This window comes from Crocuta crocuta, unplaced genomic scaffold (assembly GCF_008692635.1).
Source record: "Crocuta crocuta isolate KB4526 unplaced genomic scaffold, BGI_CrCroc_1.0 scaffold258, whole genome shotgun sequence".
Lineage (NCBI taxonomy): Eukaryota > Metazoa > Chordata > Mammalia > Carnivora > Hyaenidae > Crocuta > Crocuta crocuta.
The window spans coordinates 3,954,108-3,977,049 of NW_027532842.1; the positions used below are offsets into that span (position 1 = coordinate 3,954,108).

Sequence of the window (22,942 nt, forward strand, 5' to 3'; positions counted from 1 at the left end):
ACTCATGCTCGGGGGCCGGGGCTGCTGGCCCGTGCGGGGGCGCGTCGCCGGCTGCGTACGAAGGGGTCACGGGCTGCGGGTGCAGAGAGTGGTTGGGGGTCGCCGGGTAGGAGTAATCGGTGACATCCGACGCGTGCGACCTGGCGTCCGGGAAAGAGGGGTGGGAGAAATTCGAATTACATTCACAGGATTCCCCGCAACGGCCATTAACCCTGTATCTGAACGGCAACCTGACAGAGGCCACGTTGTATCCCGTTTCCCAGCGCCAGGCCCAGCCCCGCGAGCGCTTCCCAGGCCACCACCCCGTCTTGGGTGTACGACCCGAGGCCCCGGAGTGAGTCAGACAGACCCGCAAGCAGGGAGCAGCAGAGCCCGTTTCCGCAGGGTCCCAGCGAGCGGCTTTTCTACGAGAGAAGGCTACGAGCAGGACCCCGGTCAGTCAGTCAGGACGCGGCTCCTGAGGCCGGACCCCGGTTAGTCATCAGTCAGGACGCGGCTCCCGAGGCCGGACCCCGGTTAGTCATCAGTCAGGACGCGGCTCCCGAGGCCGGACCCCGGTTAGTCATCAGTCAGGACGCGGCTCCCGAGGTAGGACCCCGGTCAGTCAGTCAGGACGCGGCTCCCGAGGCCGGACCCCGGTCAGTCAGTCAGGACGCGGCTCCCGAGGCCGGACCCCGGTCAGTCAGTCAGGACGCAGCTCCCGAGGCAGGGCGTCGGCGACAGCGAGGCTGAGGGCGCAGAGCGGGAGACCGGGCGGCGGTGAGCTGGGTCCACGTGGACGGAGAGAAAGGGACAAGGGGTCAAGAACGCGATACAGTGAATGGCAGTTTGAGGAGACGGAAGAAGTGTATTTCAGCCGAAGAAGAAAGAAAGTGTGGGGTAATATGGAAAGGCCTTCTTTTCTCTGAACGCACGGCCGAGTGGGAAGCTCTGGAAGGAATGGAGACCTCGGATTAGGGGAGCAGAGCTCGGCAAGCTGCGGACAGAGCGGGGGCCCGGGAGGCGTCATAACGGCAGCGTCATAACGCCCGGGTTAGCGGTCGGGGCCCAGGACGCGGGGTCGGGAAGGGGGCCGCGGGGCCCCTCAGGACAAGCCGAAGCGGGGCGGGCAAGCGGAGGCTGGGGTCTGAGGGCGCGAAGTGACGAACCCTCGGGGCGCTCTGTCCTCTGCCGGGCTCCCTGCCCGCGCCTGCTCCTTGGCGTCACTCATGAACTCAATGCCCATTTTCCTCCTCTCCCACTCTTCTCTTCTGGTTCTTACTTTTCTCACATTTATCTGCTGGTTTCTGTTAGGGTTCAGCTTGTGTTTCTCTCTCTGAAGGAAAGAGGCAAACACACATTGGGGATGTGGGGGGCGGGGTAGCAGGGAAGGCACCACCTGAATTTCCATCTTTGAAATTCCGACGGCAGCTTCCCTGACCAGAGCGTTGCTCGGCACAGAAAAGCATCCTAAATGCAAGAGGCTGCTTTTTTGCTCTTTTTCTTCCCTGACTGCAGTATAATGATAACGAGTAACTCACTTTTTGCTTCTGAGTTGCAGTAGAAATTCTAGATTATGGTGTGCAGAGGAGTATGTCTGGTGGACTATGCAAACTGCTGGCGAGTGAGTTGAAAATATTTTTAATGCGGGAAGGACCCGGCCTCGCTGCACTAAGCCTCTGGAGTCACGGGTGATGTGTGACTGCCTGTGTGCGTGTGGCTGTGTCACAGGCTGTGAGCACCACTTTCTCCAGGAAATGAAATTCTCTCTCAAAGTATGCAGCACTTCGGATGAGAGGCGGCCAGAAACTGTAAACATCCGGGCTTTGCTCTAGCAGAGGAGCCTTGTGACAGGGCCGGAGGAGCCGGTGAATGGGGAAGAAGACTAGACGGAGGAGAGAGTAAAGGAGGAGGTGATGGGTGTCTGAGGAGAGAACAGCAACAGGAGAGGTCTGGAGGGCAGGCTCTGGTGAAGCGTGGGTTGGAGAGGGGCTGCTCTGTTGGGGGGGGGGGCCCAATGGGCTGGAGGAAAGGAGGGGCTTCGAGGGTCTGTTGGCGGACAGGCGTACGGACACCCCTGCGGGAAGGAAGCAGTCAGCCCCAGAAGATGCTGTACCAAGGTGGAGAGGAGTGGGGTGGTCCTGGAGTGTCAAGATCATCACTGATTATCTGTTACAGGAAAGAAGATGGTAGGAGTGAAGACCACATGGAAAAAGGAAGAAGAAAGTGTGGGCAGTGGAGACTCAGCGGGGGAATCAACAGACTTCCCCAGGGTCTGGTGGGAAGAAAGGTGAGCAGTGGGACAGCTGTCACACGGGGCACAGGATAGGAAGAGACAAGTACCAGGACACCTGGGCTGGAGGTATCCACTCCGGGTAAGGGCGAGAGAGGGCGGTAGGCAAGTATGTCCATTCTCATCCTGAATTTACACTTATAATCAAACCACTCCTGATCAACAGAGCAAAATTTCATGGTTAGCTTATGTGGGCTGGATTAAAATATATTACTTATAATACGAACACGTTATATACATGCCATGAAAACTGATACTGCAGTTCAACTCAGTTGTCCCCAATACATCCATTAAAAACCTTGTTTCTAAATAATCCTTAAAACATAAATCTGAAATAATAAAAGTCAGAAGACAGAAAACAGAAAGCCAGATTTCAGTTTCATAGAAGAAAAACATACGTGTACAGAAAAAAGACCAAAGGGGGAAATACACTAAAAAGCAAACGGGGGTTTCTCTGGATGACAGGATGATGGATAATATTTTACTTTTCTTCGGTACTTTCCAAATATAAAAAGGTTATTTTACAATAAGAAAAAGCGATACGCTTTAGCAAAATGAAAAATAAAAGTTTCTAAGTTAAGGGAGGGAATCCAAGTGTACTGATGAATCTTAATCTATTATCTGGTTCATGCAGATAGTAAGAAGCTACGGGAAATAGGACTGACATTCTGCAAAATAAGAAAATGAAGAGGTACCGAAACAACATAAATACAAAGGCAGAATACTAAATAATCTCAATAACCATCAGTTTTATACCCAACATGAAACAACTGAATCTCAGATGCTGGAATGAATAACAATCCTTTGACTGAGGGGTTAAAAAAATCATTTTTTCATCTGCATCCGTTGAAACAGACGAGTAAATAAATGGAATATTTTAAAATAAGGTATATGTTTTCTGTGAGGAAATAAGCACAACCAAATTAGCTGGGGGGAAAAATGCCAAAAAGCAAATTGACACTCTCAAGGCTGTCACACTCAAGTGCCCCTCCTCACCCCAAGAGCCATGAGCAAACCCAAATCACCATTATTATTTTCTATGGAAATAAGGGAACACAGAGATTCAAACTTGAGGCAAGCACTCAGTCAAAGCTCCAATAATTTTCTACTACCGAATAGTACCAGCTTGAACAGAAGAACTGCCTAGAACTTGCCCCCTAACACAGCCAATCAATGACTTACAGCCCTTCTGGGGTAGGGATATTTCTGGGCGTGGGTACTACCAAATTCAAAAAACATCTTGTGCAGAGGGTTTTTTGGGTAAAAAGGGACACAGAGGGTAAAAGGGACACAGATGTCATGCCATGTCCAGGTTGTTGCTGTTTCTAGAACATTCTCGGGTCCCTTAGGAATTCTCGATTCAAATCTAGAAATGTTGACAGAAGACCCTGAGGCTGTAGGCAAGTGGAAGACCACGGCCTTCCAAAAGCAGAGACAGGAAATTAAACAGAAGTAAAAATGGACCAGTCGGCTTCTGTGGTTCCGTGTGAATCCCTTTTGCAACAAATGTTGACTTAGCCACCACATCATTCACACCTGCAAGGAATTTTTTTTTTTTTTTTTACTTAAATGCTTACAGTTACTCCAACAGAATTCTTCTCCTGAAATTAGAATACAGAAGATTAGTACACTGCAGAAATAACTACTGCTTTGGCTCACGCTCTTAGAAAACTGTTATTAAAAAGAGTAACAAAGTTGCATCTTAGGCACGTCAATTGCTACCTGCTGATTATTTTTAGATCCCAAGTGGCAAAGGAAACTCAAGAGTCAAAGCTAAAAAGGAAGAATGAACTATGGTTAAAATAAAAATGTTAAGTCACTGACAGTCATTAAGCCCAATTTCGGCGTCGGCGTTAAAACACGACATCTAGGTTAACGGGACAACAAACTGAGGGCAGAGGGATGGAGAGCCATACAAAGTAACCCACCGTAAGATGGAAACTGCTGCAGAGTATTATTTCACAATCAAAATCATTTTTAAGGAAAGCTTTGGAACATACTGTGGGCTACACGAGCACCAAAGCCCCCGGTATGTTTCCAACATGTCATCAAAGCACGGACCACCCCGAGGCTGTGCTAAAACACAGGCGCACACACCTAGTGCCTGGGGACAGGGACCCCTCCGAAGATGCTCCGTGGTACACACTCTGAGACAGCCTGTTGTCAGGTCTCAGCTCCTTGTCATAAGCCATCATACTCCACTCCTGGCGCCTGTTTCTGGCTTTCCTAACCTTTTTCACCTCGCGCGCTGTGCCATCTATACGCTTTTGCTCCTGACGTCCAAGAAGAGAAGGCAAGCAGGCCGAGACAGAAGGGAAAGGAAAACAGAAGTTAAACGCAGTCGTAATGCACAGGACACAAGCGGGGCGTGCAGACAAGAGACATTCCCATTTCTGGTCGTTTTAATGTTAAGAAAATTCTAACACCTCATATACCCTCTTACCTAACACAGGCCCAGCAGAGGGAGTGGATACTTAACTATGGAAGCTAAAGAAATAAAAGCTCCAGGCCGGGCTGTAGTTAACTACAGGAACTGCTGACCATCATTTGTGGTAAAGAATTCACACCTTACGGGGCGCCTGGGTGGCTCAGCCGGCTAGGTGTCCGACTCTTGGTTTCAGCTCAGGGCTCACACGATCTCATGGTTCAGGAGTTCGAGCCCTGCATGGGACGCTCTGCGGTCTCTACAGAGCCCATTTTGGAGCCTTTGTCCCCCACTCTCTCTGGCCCTCCCCTGCTCGCACTCTCCCTCCGTCTCTCTCAAAATAATAAACTTAAAGAAAAGGATTCACACCTTACTAGGCTTTTAGCTTGTTTTAAATGTGCTGTATCTTTTAGATTTTTATTATACAGATGAAATACCCAACATGCACTGAAATCATTTCCTACGACTACACAATTTTAACTGAATTGTTAACAGGCGATCATGTTTCACAAAGTAACTCAAAACACTCTACTTCCGGGCTCTAGTAGACCATTACAGAACATTTAAGCTAATCCTGCAACTAGATGAACACAAAACACGGTAAGGACTTACCTTCACATACACAGAATCATTCTTGCACCAGTCCTACTTTGCCAGCAAAAATGTCTCCAGAAAATATACGAGTCCCCCATAATGTTTCTTTAAAGGTGAGGATGGTTATTTTGACGTGTGTTTCCATGTTTTTCCTGCTTCCCAGGTAAGATGTCCTGGTCCTTAAGGATGAAAACTATGTGCCTTTAACTCCTACACTCCTCTTAAAGTACCTCCACACATGGCTTTACGGAGTACACATTCAGCACCCGCTGACTGTACGATCCAGTCTAGGTGGGCTCAGGGTGCTTACTACGTCCCAGACACCATGTCAGGTGCTGGTGACACAAACAGCAAACAAACAAACAAGGAATCTGCCCTCAGAGCCTGCAATCCAGTGGGCAAAGCCCACAAAATCACACAAACAAACATCTAGTTATAAAATGTGGCAAAAACATAAACGCGTCATACACTGAATGCTGCCTCGTCTGGAGGCTGGGGAGTGACTGGGACGCCAGCTGTGCCCCGCCAGCAAGCGTTAATTCTGCAAAGGAGCAGGGGTCCCAGCATGCCCAGAGGGAAGAGAATGTGCAGAGGCGCAGAGGCCAAATAAAGAAGGTAAATGGTGAGTTAAGGTGAAAGGCTCCAGGATCTAAAAGGGAGGCGGGGCCTTAATGGCTGTGTCACAAGTGTTCTTCTTTATGCCAAGAGCAGCGGGAAACCCCTGAAGAGTGACACGGGAGGCTACACCCTGCCGAGGCACGTGGGAAGAGCCCTCCAGGACATGGAGGACAGAGCAAAAGGGGGAAAGCGAAAAATAAGTAAATGAATAAAATTAAAATAAATAAAAAATAAAAGGGGGGAGGGCAGGGATACCAGGTGTGGTGTACTGGCAGAGGATGTGAACGTGGACTTCACAGGACATATATAAAGATATGTAAGGCGAATTAGATGGGGGGGCGAGGGGGGAGCTCATGCAAAACATAATAATATCCAGGTCTGGAGGAAGTCTGTTATGCATATAAACTGGAGCAGTCTTTTAATGGTCAGGGGCCACAGGATGGCATGTTTCAAAATTTACAACTCCTATTTGTCTTCTAGGAATTTACCAGAAGAAATACCTACACGTGAGTACAGCAGTATTGCAGTGAATATTTCCTAATGCACTAACGGGTAAATAGCTTATGCGGTGGCCATACCTTGGAATGCCATACAACTGTTAAAAAGACCAAAGAAAATCTTTAAGGATGTCAACAGATGTACATGTCTGCATGTATGTGTAAGTCACGAGGAGGACAGTTCTATGCATCTAAAACTATTTTGTGAAATGGGCGTGCATGTATTTACGAAAGCTTAAAAGATGTAAAAATATGCACGCTGAGCTGTTACCACGGACACCTGGGGAGGAGAGAGACCTCTCCCCAAATGTTCTAACGTGTTTACTTCCGGGTACTTTGAGCATTTTCCAACCTGCATCTATTGTGCGCATACTTGTAGAAACCCAAAAGAGGGAGGTTTCCAAGGATTTCAATACCCATCCTGGTTCAGAATTATCTGCAACTTTCTTTACAGTGATCAGCCTCCAGATCTACCCATCATCATGCACACCACACACATACCCACACGTGTGCGCGCGCGCGCACACACACACACACACACACAAACTCTGACAAAGTTTTAACAGTGATGCATCCATGCTCCAACTACGCTGGCCTAAAATCCCCAGAATGTGTCCAACTGTCTCCCAGCCCAGNTCACACACATACCCGCACGTGTGCGCGCGCGCGCGCGCACACACACACACACACACACACACACACACACACACACACAAACTCTGACAAAGTTTTAACAGTGATGCATCCATGCTCCAACTACGCTGGCCTAAAATCCCCAGAATGTGTCCAACTGTCTCCCAGCCCAGGACGATCTTAGCTGCTTCTACCCTGAACACGCCTCAATTCTGAAGTAACCCCCACCTCCTCTGTCCTCCACTCCTCCGGCATCCTCCCTCTCTCGCCCATGCATGCGTGCACACACACACACACACCCTGCCCCGATTCTGCTCAGCTGACTTCTAAGTCCCCAGGGCCGGAGCTCAGGGAAGGACACTCCGCTGCGTTTTCAGTGTCCCCTCTTCCTCGTCCCCTCACCCACCCACATTGCATGTTTCCTTCACAACACTTACAGCGCTGTAACTACATACTCACAACTACGTATTTATTCACATAATTTTAAAAATGTTTCTAAACCAGCAAGCTAAGGAAACCAAGTTCAGAAACAATGAATTTCTCACCCCCTCAATTTAAAAAAAATTTTTTTAATGTTTTATTTATTTTTGAGACAGAGTGAGACAGAGCGTGAGAGGGGAAGGGGCAGAGAGAGAGGAAGACACAGAATCTGAAACAGGCTCCAGGCTCTGTGCTCCTGACACGGGGCTCGAACCCACGAACATGAGATCATGACCTGAGCTGAAGTTGGGGCCTTAACCGACTCAATTTTTCTAAATGAATTTTTCTTCAGAGGCTGGTCAGTGCCAAACGGAAAAGAAACAACCTGTATTTAGGAAACCCTGGGAGATGAAGGCTACCTGGTCTCATTTTTCATTCTTATGTAATAAAAGCAGATTCGTACTAGAATGTTCACATTTCTTCCCCCCTTTATGAGCTCCAACAGGCTGCAGGATTACGTCATGCGTGTTCCCTCCGCTACACTGTCATCTCCATGAGGGTGGTAATCCTTTCTCACCACTGTTTACCCAAACGTCAGAAGGCCTTGAAGAAACATTATATACGTGAGTAAGAAATCCTCATCAGAACATTACATGTTGAATGAATGTGCAAGGAGACAAAGCAGCCAAACATGGCAGGATTTTGAATGCATGACCACCACCAATGAACCAATACTGCTTTCCCCGGAAGGACAAGGCTGAAAAAATTGAGGTATTTTTGCCAAAATATCCCTGACAAGGGACACCTAGAAGGCCATTTAAAAGGGCATCATGTTGTAAAGGAAAATACTCTTAAGCCTCTGTTAATATAAAAAGGTTCAGGGACTGATAGCACGGGGCCTTTAGACATAGTAGGTTGCTTTTCCTGTCAAGAGATTAGGGTCTTTCTGTTTTTCACTGAAATACTTTGTAATTTCTTACTTGAATACTTTTCCACTGGAATATTCAGCAGCTCTTCCCAGAATCTCCCAATGAATCTCCCCGACCCACGGCGCAGGGATAGAGTGTGAATAACCAACCTCTGGGATCCTTCTCTGGGCTTCAGTGAGAACGTCTCACACTTGCAGTCTGCAATCTCTTTCCGTGTCCCTTTCTTAAATCCTATTTTCAAATCTCAAAGTCTCTTCCATCCCGAAGTGTCACTTCTACGGGGCCAGCACATCTACGTGCTTCCAAACATGAAGGCCACTGACCCACAAGATGCTAAGAATTTGTCTTAACTAAAGCACGTTAATCTCGGTCAAGCAAACCAGGTACTCATTTTTTTTAAAACACAGTTTACATCTATAAGTCTTGGCAAATATTTGCCTTTGGAGAATTAACTCTCAGTGGGTTGTCTCACTTCTGGGCCCCAAAGGACAGTTTTAAAAATAGAAGTCCCTAGGGGCGCCTGGGTGGTTCAGTCAGTTAAATGGCCAACTTATGCTCAGGTCATGATCTCACAGTTCATGGGTTCGAGCCCTGAGCCGGGCGAACCTGCTTCGGATTCCATGTCACCCTCTCTCTCTGCCTCTCCCCCCTTCGCACTCTGTCTCTCTCTCAAAAATAAACAAACATTAAAGAAAAAAACACAGAAGTCCCTAAACCTGAGCAGAGTGGTTTATTCTTCTAAGAGTGCTTATAATGTGGACATTTCTCAACCTTCAGACTTGCAGGTCTCTTGCCTACAACCACCCCACCAAAAGGAATCTCATTTTTTAGTAAATACTATCCCCTAAAAGTACAGATCACACATGCTTTTTCAATCCACTATGAACATCTCACCAAGGTATCAATTACAGTGAGGTGCCAATGCTTTGAAGAGATGAGAGCACAGATGACTGTATCTGATATTTCCATTATACAGATTTAAAGTGCAGAGGGAGAAAAGTTATAAAACACAGTTACGAACAGAATTGAAATATTAGCCACTACTTCTATTAAAGCAGTGCAAGTATTAGGGGGTGGGTTAAATAGTATTCATTGAAATACAGTATTACTGTGTTAGGCTGGATGGTCAGTATCTTCATGTAAAAAACGCAACCTGTACTTCTGCCCTAAATCCAGCATCTCAACCATTTAAATAAAGAACTTACTTGGGGCGCCTGGGTGGCTCAGTCAGTTGAGCGTCCAACTTTGGCTCAGGTCATGATCTCATGGTTCGTGGGTTCGAGCCCTGCGTCGGGCTCTGTGCTGACTGCCAGCTCAGAGCCTGGAGCCTGCTTCAGATTCTGTCTCCATCGCTCTCTGACCCTCCCCTGCTCATGCTGTCTCTCTCTCAGAAATAAATAAAAACATTTAAAAAAATAAAGAACTTACTGGCTTATTTCTAAACAAGATTCTCACTGAGAAACCAATACGCACGTTCCCACCCTAGAATTATTTACCTTTTGACGCCTTTTCTCCTTCCTTTTGTCTTCTGTGTCCTGTAGCATTTTCTCTTTCCAGAGGTCAAAGAAATAGGAAGGATCTGTATAGAACTTCAGTCCATCCTTTTTATCATCTCTATAAATCAGTGTATTAGGAGTCGGGGAGAAAAGGTTGTTAGCTATTTTCATATGGGGTTAACATTAATTTCATTTTAACTCACGAGACGATAACATCTGCATGGGGAATGGCGGCTGCCCTATACGTTATGTTTCTGGGATTTCTTTTTCTGACAAAAACCACAGATATACAAGAAGAACAATGTTTTCTAGAATAATCAGGCAAAATGTACCCTTGCCAATTCGGATTTAAGTACAGAGAAGTGCCTGAAAATGCACAAGAGGGCTCATAAACAATATCGAATGCCTCAATTATTTCAGGAAATGTTGTGTTTATCCCAACAGGGGCTGGATGGGTTTCTGGCATGTGTGTACATTCACCTCATCTCTGCAGTTTCAGTATTATTCAGAGAAAAAGTAAGAAGTACGCGGGGCGCCCAGGTCAGTTAGTACTAGGCTTTGCCTCTGGTCATGTTCTTGTGGTCTTGTGAGTTCAAGCCCTGCGTCGGGTTCTGTGCTCACAGCTCAGAGTGCATTTTTTCTGAATTAGGTAACAAATCCCTCCGCAGTGCCGAAATGCGGAGACCGGTATTTTGCTGAATTCTAAATGAACTACGCGGCTCCTTTAAAACCGACCTTGAACATGAAGAACAATAGGACGGCATCAGGCAAGGTGTCTGCTTCCACGACAGACACCTACACTCAGCTCTCTACATGAGGAGGTGCGTACAACAGGTGTCTCCTTCAGACACAGAAGCTAACGTGAGGGCTCACGCTTCTCCTGGAGAGTTTATCTACAGTTTCAAATACGACCCCTTTAACGTCTGTATTAGTAGCTCATTTTGTCGTATATAATACTGCAATTGCTATTTTCCGGGTTTAGTTTCACAGCACCGCCCCCGAGACCAAAAAGGGCACCAGGAATGCACGAAGCCGTACCTGTACGGTGTGAGGATGTTCAGAGGAGGCGGCTTATCGCTCTGGTTGTAAATGTCAGCAACGGGATTAGGGATGCTGTTCTTTGAAACCACCTGCTGGTCTTGGACTGTGGAACTTTTGAAAGCCTTTTTCATGTTGATATCCTGCAGTGACACTATTTAGAGAAAAGTCCCCCAAGTTGGGTTACATAGAAATATTTGTAACCGTTCAGAGGCAAGTATCATTTGAGACATAATCATAAACACTCCCTCGAATAACAAGATCGTGTTTTTATTGTTCATTTAAAGGCATGTGCATTACATAGCATGTGCCTTCCTTCCCTCTTACAAATAACAGGAATCTCTATAAAATGAAGTCAAATCCTGTCTTTCCCTCTTCTGTAGTGATCTAATTATCTCTCTGAACCTAATATTAGAGCCTCATTCTTTCTAATAGCACTTTGCAGAAGCCACACGGAATACAGTTGAGTATAACAGGCATGTAAATACAAAGACTGGGTATCCTAGAAGGAAAAAACATTCAGTTAATACCCGTTGAGCTATAACACATGTATGAAATGTGTCTGCAAAAAACCCCACAAATGTAAAAAGCTCATTAAGTGTTCTTGACGTTGACATTAAAGAAAGACGGCAAGGCTTTTCTACAGTCCTAGGAACTAAGTCGCAGGACATAAAAACTACACTGAGGGGGAGAAAATCAGGGCTGATTATACTTATTTCTTGTTTGTACAACACTTTGTGTCTCGTGCATTAACTCATCTAGCCGTGGCGTCAACTCTTTGAAACTAGCCCCCTGGTCCCTTAATTCACTCGACCAGTGAAGGTGAGTGTCAGGTGCAAAGTGACCCTTCCAAGATCACCCAGCAAAAAAAAAAAAAAAAAAAGGTAGGTCCGAAACAGAACCCGAATTTCCTAACTTGGTCACATGTTTTTTTCCTACTATAACATCCATGCCAAGAAAAGTAATCAGGTAAATCTTGACTGGAAAAGCTTTTAAGGGTATGAGGTAGATACACTGCAAAATCTTTGGAAGTCTAATGCACAGATTAACCTTTTCCAGCATGAGGTTTATCACTGGTGTTCCAACGGCCAAGAAACCACAAAAACAAAACTGAAGGAAGATGAATAAATACTAAAAATCATTTGTGATACCAATTTGAAAAATGAATGACTGGCTTAAAATGTTAAAATTCCTTACCTGAACAGACCACACAGCTATCGAAGCTTTTACTTTTTCAAGCAAGATAAATTTTAAAAATCAGATTAAAGAATGCTCATCATGGATATTAAAATGTCAACGCTCTACGTTTTTGTTAAACTTCTAATTCACTAATTTAAAAATGGCCTTTGAAAAGCCCTGAGCATGAGTAAACATAGGTTTTTAAGTGATGGGGGCCGAATTCCATAAAATGCTACATTTTTTAAAAACTAAAACTTTCATTTTTTACTAATACTACTATTGTACGTCGAGGAGAAAAAGCAGATGCTAAGTTCATTTGAACGCACCAAGAGAAACCCTAACTATCACAGTAATTGTTACTCTAAACATTTCCCTCAAGTATGAAATGATAACATCTTATGCTTTTTTTCAAGTTTTCTTTTTCCAGTCTAATCTCAGTCTCTCATTCAAAAGATACAGAAAGTGAAATCTTGAATAAGGAATTGTGGAATTTTAATTGTGGAACTGTCACAACTTCACAATATATCTCCAAAATGATTCCCAGTTAACTACACAGCACTTATCAATAATAACTTTATTTCAAAACTCTGAAAAGGCCTTCGGTAAATGCCGTGTATTGAGGCGTTCAATCAGCAGAATCACCAAGATTATGTCCAGGCATCAACACCAACGAGGCTAGCACCTAGAAGCCTTCCGTCAGTACATCGGGTATGTATCACCCCCCTCTTGGCTGGACCACATCTGTTGAGTGATTCCGTGACTTTTAGTTAAGAGAGTATCTTTACAATAACTATCAATGACCTAAATTAGGGTTTCTAACACCGAATTCATTCAAAGAACCCTTTAACACAAATACTACATGTATACGTTTTTTAAAAAAAGAGTATGGCATACATTAAGGTAGACAAGAATCTTTTAATTACTAAGTAACCCAATGCTGTGGTTCTCCCCCTCCCTTTAATATTCTTCTAGAAAGGACGAGATGAAATATCAGCACGCTACCCCAAAGTAAAAGCAGTGATTACATCACAATTAATGACTACTGTCTTGTCAATGCCTCTTCCTGCTCACTCCTTTCATGCAATCACCTACCCTCTTCCACTGTTGAATCCAGCTGTGTAACTTTGACAGCAAGGCGATCAATTCTGTCTTGAAGAGAATTTGCTCTGATGTAGAAGTTGTTAGCCTCATTAAACAGCTCGCCAAATATGTCTTCAGCATGTTTGCCTATAGGAGAAAATGAATGGAGAAGGCCATCTGCTAAGAACTGCTGAAGCGGCTTTCACGCATTCTCGCCAATGCCGATGACTGTCAACACATGCGATGCTGTGCACGTGATTATAAAATTAAAGTGTCAGGGGCAAAGCCTTAACGACTTTTGAAACCGTACAGTAGAAATTCATATAGATCTGAAGCTGACCCAAAGTTGTCAAGTTTTCACATACTATAGAATTTTCATTAATTTGCTACATGAGCTACCTTGAAAGTTGTTTCCCATTAAACTTCCTTGGGAAAAAATTGCTCACATTTTGCATGCTTTACATATAAATAGAATCTTGGGACCTTACCCTTCCTTTTACTTCCCAAGATAATGAAATAAATCATGTTGGTTTCTAAATTTAAGATTCTGCTTCATTCACAAACAGAAACATTAGGGTATCTTACGTTGCACCTAACATTCTCTAGTGGCGTTAAACTGTTCTAATCCATATTTTGAAACCTAAGCACTCTCTAAATATCTGGCACTCTCTAAAAATCACTATTCTGTATTCTAATTTTTTTTTTTATGGATCCTTACGAGTGCCAGATACAACTACTCCCATTTTCCTTAAAATGTAATAAAAAAAATTTCTGAAAAGATAGGAACGCTTGAATTCCCAAATCCTGACATCATTCCTTTAGTCATTCAACAAACTTTTAATAATGGTCCACCCTGAGTGTGCAAGGCGCAACTGCATTTTCTCTCTGCCAGAGATAACACTTAAAAAAAAAAAAAAAAGACTTTACTTTTAAGAACATTTCCAGTTCACAGAAAAATGTATCAGAGGGCACAGAAAGTTCCCATATACTCCCCAACCCCATCACACACAGCCTCCCCACTATCAACATCCCACACAGAGAAATGCACTTGTTATAACTGATTAACTCACACTGATGCATCAATACATCCAAAGTCTAGTTTACGTGAGGGGTCACTCTTGAGGTTATACATTCTATGGCCTTTGACAGATGTATAAAAGACACCGTTAGGGTAGCAACAAAATAGTTTCGCTAACCTGAAAATCCTTTATGCTCTACCTATTTACCTCCCTCTCAATCCTAGCAACCGCTGATTTTCACGGTCCTGTTTTGCCTTTCCTGGAATGTCGTATAGTAGGAATCATAATTAATTATAATCACATTTGCTTAGTCATAAGCACTTCAGGTTCCCTGTTTTTTCATGGCAAGACAGCCAGTTTCTGTTTAGCGCTAACGTCCCACTGTCTGGATGGAGCAGTTTGGTTATCCATTCTGCTGCTGACGGCCACCCTGGTTGCTTCAGGCGTCTGTGGGTAATGAATAAACAGCTGTGTGCAGGCTTTTGTGTGGGCAAAAGTTTTCAAGTCGTCTGGGTAAACACCAACGAGCAGGAATGCCAGATGGCATGGTAAGAATATGTTCATTTTTGTAAGATACAGTCGGGGCACCTGGGTGGCTCAGTGGGTTAAGCGTCTTGACTTTGCTTCTGGTCATGATCTCACAGTTTGTGAGTTCGAGCCCCGCGTCAGGCTCTGTGCTGACAAGTAGCTCAGAGCCTGGAGCCTGCTTCAGATTCTGTCTCCCTCTCTCTCTGCCCCTCCCCCTCTCATGCTCTGTCTCTCTCTTTCAAAAATAAATAAACCTTGAAAAAAAGAAACAGTCTTTGAAAGTGGTGGTATCATTTTGCATTCCTACCAGCCATGTATTTGAGTTCCCGTTGCTCCACATTCTCATCAGCATTTCATGTTGTAGGTATTCTGGATTTTAGCCCTTCTGAAAGGTGTGAAGGGGCTATCTCATTTTAATTTGCATTTCCCTGATGACCTACAATATTAAATACCTGTTCATATGTGCTGTGACTGCCATCTGTAACAACTTCTTTGGTGAGATGTCTGTTCAGGCCTTTTGCCCATTTTCTAATCAGGTTGTTAGTTTTCTTCTTATTAAATATTAAGAGATCTTTGTATATTATAGACAACCTTTTTATTAGATTATGTCTTCTGCAAATATTTTCCCCCAGTCTGTGGGCTATCTTATTATTCTCCTATCTTTTACAGAGCATAAGTTTTTAATTTTAATTCTTCTGGAAAGAATGCTTAAAGCGAGAATAACCGTAATGTTTTCATGGTGCTTTACAACTTATACAGTCTGATATCCGCTTTCCAGACTGCCTGCTGTAGTTCACAATACCGCAAAATGTGAGAATAAGAACCATGCCTGTCTGTTCAGTGTTGCAGGGCAGCCCTAGAACAATGAGTCCTGACAAATGCCTGTTCAATGAACGCACCGGCTTAGGAGGTCAACAGCGAATTACTGCTTTCATTTTCCAGATGACCAACCTGACCATCAGAAAGGTGATCTGTTCAAATCCTGTGGCTAGTAAGTGGCAGAAAGAGATGAAACTGCACTTTGATCTCCTAACTTCTAATCTCCTGCTTTTATCATATACTTCCCTGCCTAGACACTTCCACAAATTATTTCAGGCCATAAGCCACATGGTCATTTCCTATTTACTTAATCAAAGGGACTAACATATTTGCTGCCTAGATGGTCACTCCCAGACACTGGATAAGCATTTCTTGTGAATCTAAAGGCAGTACGATTTCATAAATTCCCACAGTGTGACCATCCTAACCAGAGGAACTTTCTCTTTAAAAAATGGCGGCAATGAAGAAATCGATAAAAACATTCTGTATCTAAAAACTCATCCCTTTGCCAAAAATGGATGGGGAGCCCCAAGACTACTGATCTCAGCTGAGCAATCAATCGTTTTCTCTTAAAGTTTGGTAGCTATTTTATGATCCGCTAGAGTCGCTTAATAACCTGCCAACACTTTCCACGGCCACATATACAAAATCGTTTCCAAAAAGGCAAGGGAATGAAATAAAGTCTTCACAAATTACATGCTTTTGAAACTGTGTAACTAGATGCGGTCTCCAGAATTAACATGTGTTCACTGCCTTGTGAACTGTTTCCTGAGGGCCAGACGTGTGGACCTCACTAGCTCATGAACACCTCCGCGCTGATGTCCTCTAGAACCTCAACTGCTGCACGGGTTCTAACAGGGATTCATTGCCACGTGAACTCAAAGCTGCAGCCCCGTGTGGAAAGGTATCATCACCTAAAGGGAAGCCCAAGGAGAAATGAAGTCATCTGAGGTTGCTGCCTCCCACTATAGCTCACCGAACACTAAACCTGTCACCTGCCTCTTCCTGGCACCCCTGAGCTCTGACCCTCCCTGGTCCCCTCCTGAGTTACATACGGCAACGGTTGTTGTTGCTTTGTTTCTGCTTGCAGGCTCACCTCCCACCCTCAAACTGGCCCATCACACCGCTGCCACGTGATCTTTCTAAAAGAAAGATCCGACTGTCCCTCCTACTCAAATTCTCCACTGCTCCCCGTCACCTCCAGATAAAATCTAGACCTCCTGGCGGGACACAGAAGGCCCCGTGTGCCTCACTTCCGTCTTTCCCTTGTGCCCCAGTTGGGATGAACTACTTGTGATGCCCAATTCTCGTCCCCACACATCATGCTACTGCTCCCAAGTCCCTTCCATGCCTTGTCATCCCACTCAGAGTAAAAGCCAAGGCCACGGGACGCTTACAAAGGTCACATGATGTGAATCCATTTGCCCTGCTGGCCTCGTTCACTACGCCACCCTCTCCCCATATTCGGCTCCCAACTCCACTGGATTCTTGCTCTTTCTCAGACATGCCGATCATGATCATACTCGCTTCTCCTCGGGGGGCTGCACTTCCTGTTCCTTCTCGCTGGATCATTTCTGTCCCGGAAACTCACATAGTTTGGTCCCTCACTTCATCCCGGTCTATACCCAAACGTGACCTTCTAAATGAGACATCTCTAGCAACTCAGCTACAAATGCAATCACTTCACCACACACAGGCACATATACACCCTTGTCTTCTTCCTGCTGTCTTTTTCTCCTCAGCGTTTACCACCATGTCATAATTGTACAATTCGTACTTTCTTTTTAAGTTGATTTTGAGAGACAGAGAGTGTGCACAAGTCGGGGAGGGGCAGAGAGAGAGAGAGAGAGAGAGAGAAGGAGAGATTGAGAATCCCAAGCAGGCTCCACACTGTCAGCAAGGAGCCCAATTTGGGATTCGAACTCACGAACCATGAGATCACGACCTGAGTCAAAACCAAGAGCCAGACACTTAACTGACTGAGCCCCCCAGGTAACCCGTACACTCATACTTATTCCTCTTATTTCCTGCCTGTCTCCTTCCACTAGAATGTATGACCCCCAGAGGCCAAGGGCTCTACTGGGTTCTGTGCAGCTGTATCAATCTCCAAGCTCTAGGGCATGTCTACCTTGTAGTATGTGCTCAAAGAGATTTGGGAATAAATGAATAAAAACGTATGAGCTTAAAATCAATCGCTCAGGATGCAGATGGGGGGACGATCATGCCTCTCTCTGTGTTCCCACAATACCCTAAGCATACCCCAATCACAGCATTCTTCACATAATTCAATCATTATCTGTACAGTTCTTTGAAGGTAAATGTTCAATGCCTTTTATCTCTTCGTTGCCTGTGCTGAGTTAGTGCTCAGAGAGGATCTCTTGAACAAAAAACCTACAATCTCTACCAGTGTTTTCTTGTGAACGCATACACAACCAACGAAAGCTCCCGGCTCAAGCAGGCTTGGGAAATGCTGGGCTAAAAAGATTAAACATGCTTCTCTGCCTTGGGGAATCTCCAATCTTTAATATGCTCATGTGCCATAGGAATCCCTAAGAGAAGCATCTAGTGTACCATGTTTTCAAATGGACTGGGCCTGGCAACACCCTAATGGCCTCCATTGGAAATACTGTGTTAGGACACCATTCAGGAAAATGCCCATTGGGGCTGGATGATCTGTGGGCAAAGTACCAGGTCCCAAATGGTTTCCATCCAAGTCTCTCAGTTGTTTACTCTGAAATCCAGACATGATCAAAACATAGCCAACTAATTTCTATTTGGCCATTTATAGTTTGAAAGAAATATTCCAGTGAGATTCCCTCTCCCACCACCCGCCCACCAAAATATTTCCCCTTTCCCTTCAGTTATACAGAAACCAAACAGGGACAGCATGAATCACCAAGAATATGGGAGTGTATACTCTCATTTCTTGCCAAAGTCACACAGCAGCTACTTAGCACAGCAGCTACTAGTGAGAACTAGGCTCTGCTAGATACTATATAAGTTGACAAGGATAAATAAGATGTGCCCTCTACCTCTTAATGCTTAACCCCATTTGGAAAACAAAAAACAAAACAAAACAAAAAACAAATATGCAACTGACACTGTACTTCTACAGGAAGTTCTTTTAATACTTTTTTTTTTGTTTGAGAACAGGAGCCCATGCGTGCAAGCAGGGGAGGGGAAGAGGGGGAGAGAGAAACCCAAGCAGGCTCCACACTGTCAGGGCACAGCCTAAGGTGGGGCTCAAACTCAAGAACCGTGAGATCAGGGCCTGAGCTGCAATCAAGAGTCAGACACTTATCTGCCTGAGCTACCCAGATGCCTTGGAAGTTCTTAATTTAAAAAAAAAAAAAAAAAAAGGAAACTAAAATTAAGGACTGAATACTTAATCTTTTGCCAGCGGCTGCACGCTAACAAGTGACTAAAGAAAACGGGAGAAGCTATATTTTCCTGATGAACAAGAATAAAATGTTGCAAATTACAGCACTCAGTTTTGCAAACAGCATCTTATTTGAATAGCTTAATTTTACTCACTCTTTCAACGGCGAGTCCATTAATAGCTAAACGAAAATAATTCTGAATTGAATTAAAGACCACGCTGAGTGAGGTAAGTGCAATTTCTTCATTCCTTACTGACAAAGGACCCACTTAAGGATTTATTAGGACCATTATGGATTCATGTCCAAGTGTGTCAGGCTGAGGAGTATGCCTCTAGCTACTGAAGCTTTCAAAATTATGCACAGATTTTCAACTGTACTCAAAAGCAAAGGTTTATGGGAGACAACCATGGCGCCTGATGGGAGTCCTTTCTGTAGAACAAGAAACCGGTCCTAACAAGGTCCTTCAGACATTTTAGTGCCCACACCCAGCACCTCGGTCTTGATTCGAGATTCTGGCTTTTCACTCACCATGAAAAGTAACAAGGCTCCTTGGAAACATGGCTGATTCTAGGGCCAAGGGTGGATACATACAAGAGGAGCTTAGCGTACCTTTTGCTGTAAGCACAGGAATACTCAGAGAGTGGCGGAGACATGTCAAAAAGACACAGGGGTCCTCCTGAAAGGACTCCCACTGGCCAAACTAGGGAAATGTAAGCATCAAAATAAATAACTAAAGATAATAGATTTTAACCCACAGAAAAAAAAGAGAATCCATGACTTCATACTGATATGAACGAATGAATGACAAGGAAAGAAATGGAAAGCACTTACAGAAGAATTCCAACTAATAAATGCAGAATTAGGGAACAATAGAAATCACCTTTCTGCAACCAGCATAACAGTAAGTGTCTGGGGCAAGAATCGGCAATGGATGCTAAGACTAGAGGAAAACAGTGGGTGAAAACAGGCTATGACAAAATCTCAACATGTTTCCCCATAGATATTTATCAATTACAGAAGGAGACAAAACGTCAGCCATGGAGATCTACGGACAAAACGCCAACGTGACTGAAAACTAAACGGGAGCGAAGTCACCATGGGCAGTTATGGGATATGCAGAGAATATGTGCTTTGTGAAGAAACGCACTGAGAGGGATGTACCTCCTGTCACAGTCTTGCCAATATCCCAAATCTAATCATGAGGAAATAGCAGGAGACAGAGATCAATGGACATTCCAGAAAATGAACGGCCAGTTCCCATTTCAAATATCGAGTCATAAAGTCAAAGAAAGGCTGAGGAACTGTTCCAGATTAAAGGAGAGAATTAAATATATATATATATTATACTTAACAAAAAAGATTTTTAAAATGCTAAACATATATAAAATATTAAATATATATGTGTACACGTGTGTATAGGAGAAAGGAGGGCAGGAGGAAGAGTCTCTGAGAAAAAGGGTGAAATAAAATGTAGGTGAAAGTTGGAGAATTCATGCCCTTTTTGATCTTTTTAGCAGCCTGAAGTCACTTCAAAAGAAACAAGTTAAAAAAGAAACCTTATTATAGTGTTTGCAGTAAAATCTGATTATCGTTGAGTTCCACAAAACCACTAGTTATAATCTGGGGGCCCTAAGGTTTTTCCCCCTTTTTTAAGTTTTATCATCCTACTATGAAAGTAATCCTTGCTTGTGATAGGAAATACAGAAAACACAGAGGAGTAAACAAGAGGGAAAATGGCCCCATGTCCTATCCAAGACATCTACTGCTAACATTCTGGTTTCTTTCTTCTATCTTGGTGTGTTCACCAGTCTGCATACAAACCAAAAAAACCTAATAAACACCTTCTTACTGAAATGTCTCCGGGAGTATAAAAGTAATATACACTCATGGCAGAAATTCTGGAAAACCCAGAAATGTAAAAAGTAAGAAATGCCACCCACAGTCAACCATAGCGAACTTTTCGGTATACTTCTTTACAATACTCTTTCTAGCATTTGCTAAGAACTAAGATAACAGAAGTTGACTGTGAAGCATATTCCATTGACTCAGCAAATAAACACTCCCTCTGTACCAGGCACCATTCTAGTTGTCCGAAGGAACGCAGCAGTGAACACAAGCACAAAGCTCATGTCACACGCAGGCAACATACAGATAACATGTCACGTGATGGTGGGTAGTTTGTAGGTGGTTGCAAAAGGCCAGGGAAACATACTCAGATCTCACCCCAGGGAGGAACCTTCCAGGCAGAAGGCAGAAACCCAGTTGGTGTGGAAGGGACCACACCTCAAGGAGGCCAAGATGGCTGGGGTCCAGTGAAGGGAGGGAAAAGAGGCAGAAGAGAGCAGACAAATTCCTTCCCTGTGAAGTGGGCTGATGAATTGAACAAGGAGGCCAGACGGGCTGCTGTTGAGCAGGGACTCCGTGGGGGCTCTGCCTGAACAGGAGCAGTGGACGTGCCAACACGTGTACAGANTAAGAACTAAGATAACAGAAGTTGACTGTGAAGCATATTCCATTGACTCAGCAAATAAACACTCCCTCTGTACCAGGCACCATTCTAGTTGTCCGAAGGAACGCAGCAGTGAACACAAGCACAAAGCTCATGTCACACGCAGGCAACATACAGATAACATGTCACGTGATGGTGGGTAGTTTGTAGGTGGTTGCAAAAGGCCAGGGAAACATACTCAGATCTCACCCCAGGGAGGAACCTTCCAGGCAGAAGGCAGAAACCCAGTTGGTGTGGAAGGGACCACACCTCAAGGAGGCCAAGATGGCTGGGGTCCAGTGAAGGGAGGGAAAAGAGGCAGAAGAGAGCAGACAAATTCCTTCCCTGTGAAGTGGGCTGATGAATTGAACAAGGAGGCCAGACGGGCTGCTGTTGAGCATGGACTCTGTGGGGGCTCTGCCTGAACAGGAGCAGTGGACGTGCCAACACGTGTACAGATTTGGTACATAATCTGAAGGTATGTGGTATGAGGGAACGAAGTCACAAAAAAGAACTGCAAGAGTCGAGTTCTCATTCACTAGCAAACAGAGAAGTGGGAAGAGAAGAAAGAATGAAATAACTTAGTTTATGACACGTAGAGTGTGAGAGGCCAATCAGAAATCCGAGTGAATCAGGGGTACCTAGGTGGCTCTGTCGGTTAAGTGTCAGACTCTGGATCTCAGGGTCATGAGTTCAAGGGCCACGTTGGGCTCCGCGCTGGGCGCAAAGCCTACTTCAAAAATAAATCCAAGTGAAGATATCCAGTAGGCAGTTGGACACACAAGTCTGAAATCAAGGGAAGAGGGGAGAATTGAAGACATACATTTGGAAGTCATCAGTGTCACAATGGCGTTTCAAGTCCAGGGACTGGATGAGACCCCCCAGGGACTGGGCACAGGCAGACAAGAGTGTCAGTGACTGAGCCCTGGGTGCTCCCACATGCAGAGGTTGGGAAGATCATCGAAGGAGACTAATAAAGACTGGCTTGTGAGGCAGGAGAAACACCAGAGTGTGTGGGCCCATAAGGCAGGTAAAGAAGTTTTCCCCAGGAGCGTCTGGGTGGCCCAGTCGGTTGAGTGTCCAACCTCAGCCCAGGTCATGATCTCATGGTTCGAGCCCCGCATTGGGCTCTGTTCTGACAGCTCGGAGCCTGGAGCCGGTTTCAGATTCTGTGTCTCCCTCTCTCTCTGCCCCTCTTCTGCTCATGCTGTCTCTCTCTCAGAAATAAATAAAAAACATTAAAAAAAATGTTTTCCCTCAGACTTGAGACTAAGCGCTGGATGTGGCAAAGGGGAAGTCACCGGTAATGCTGAGAAGCACAATTTTAAGAGAGGGTGGGACAAAACTTCAACAAGGACAAGAGACAATGAGGGCAGTAAAGGCAGCGGAGGTATGAATGGTTCTTTCAACGTATCCTGCTGGGAAGGGGCACAAGAAATGGGGAAACAGAGAATGGTTGGATGTTTAAGTCCAGAGACTTCTCCATATTTTAATATTTGGTAGAAATGAAGGAGGTGGGGGGGGGGG

The 22,942-nt window shown here is 44.7% G+C and overlaps 1 protein-coding gene and 1 long non-coding RNA gene across 2 annotated transcripts in view; one reads left to right on the forward strand and one right to left on the reverse strand.

Moving 5' to 3' along the window:
* The window catches only part of WASF3 (WASP family member 3), a 70,936-nt gene that overhangs the window by 6,015 nt on the left and 41,979 nt on the right, over positions 1–22,942 (reverse strand). The window contains 5 exon segments of the mRNA XM_077745419.1: positions 3–140; positions 4,370–4,545; positions 9,885–10,002; positions 10,923–11,076; positions 13,194–13,328. Of these exon segments, the coding sequence (XP_077601545.1) occupies positions 3–140; positions 4,370–4,545; positions 9,885–10,002; positions 10,923–11,076; positions 13,194–13,328 (721 nt within the window).
* Positions 607–3,158, forward strand: LOC144216101 (uncharacterized). Its single transcript, XR_013330566.1, has 3 exons — positions 607–677; positions 2,158–2,269; positions 2,907–3,158. It is a non-coding gene; the product is annotated as an uncharacterized LOC144216101 (long non-coding RNA).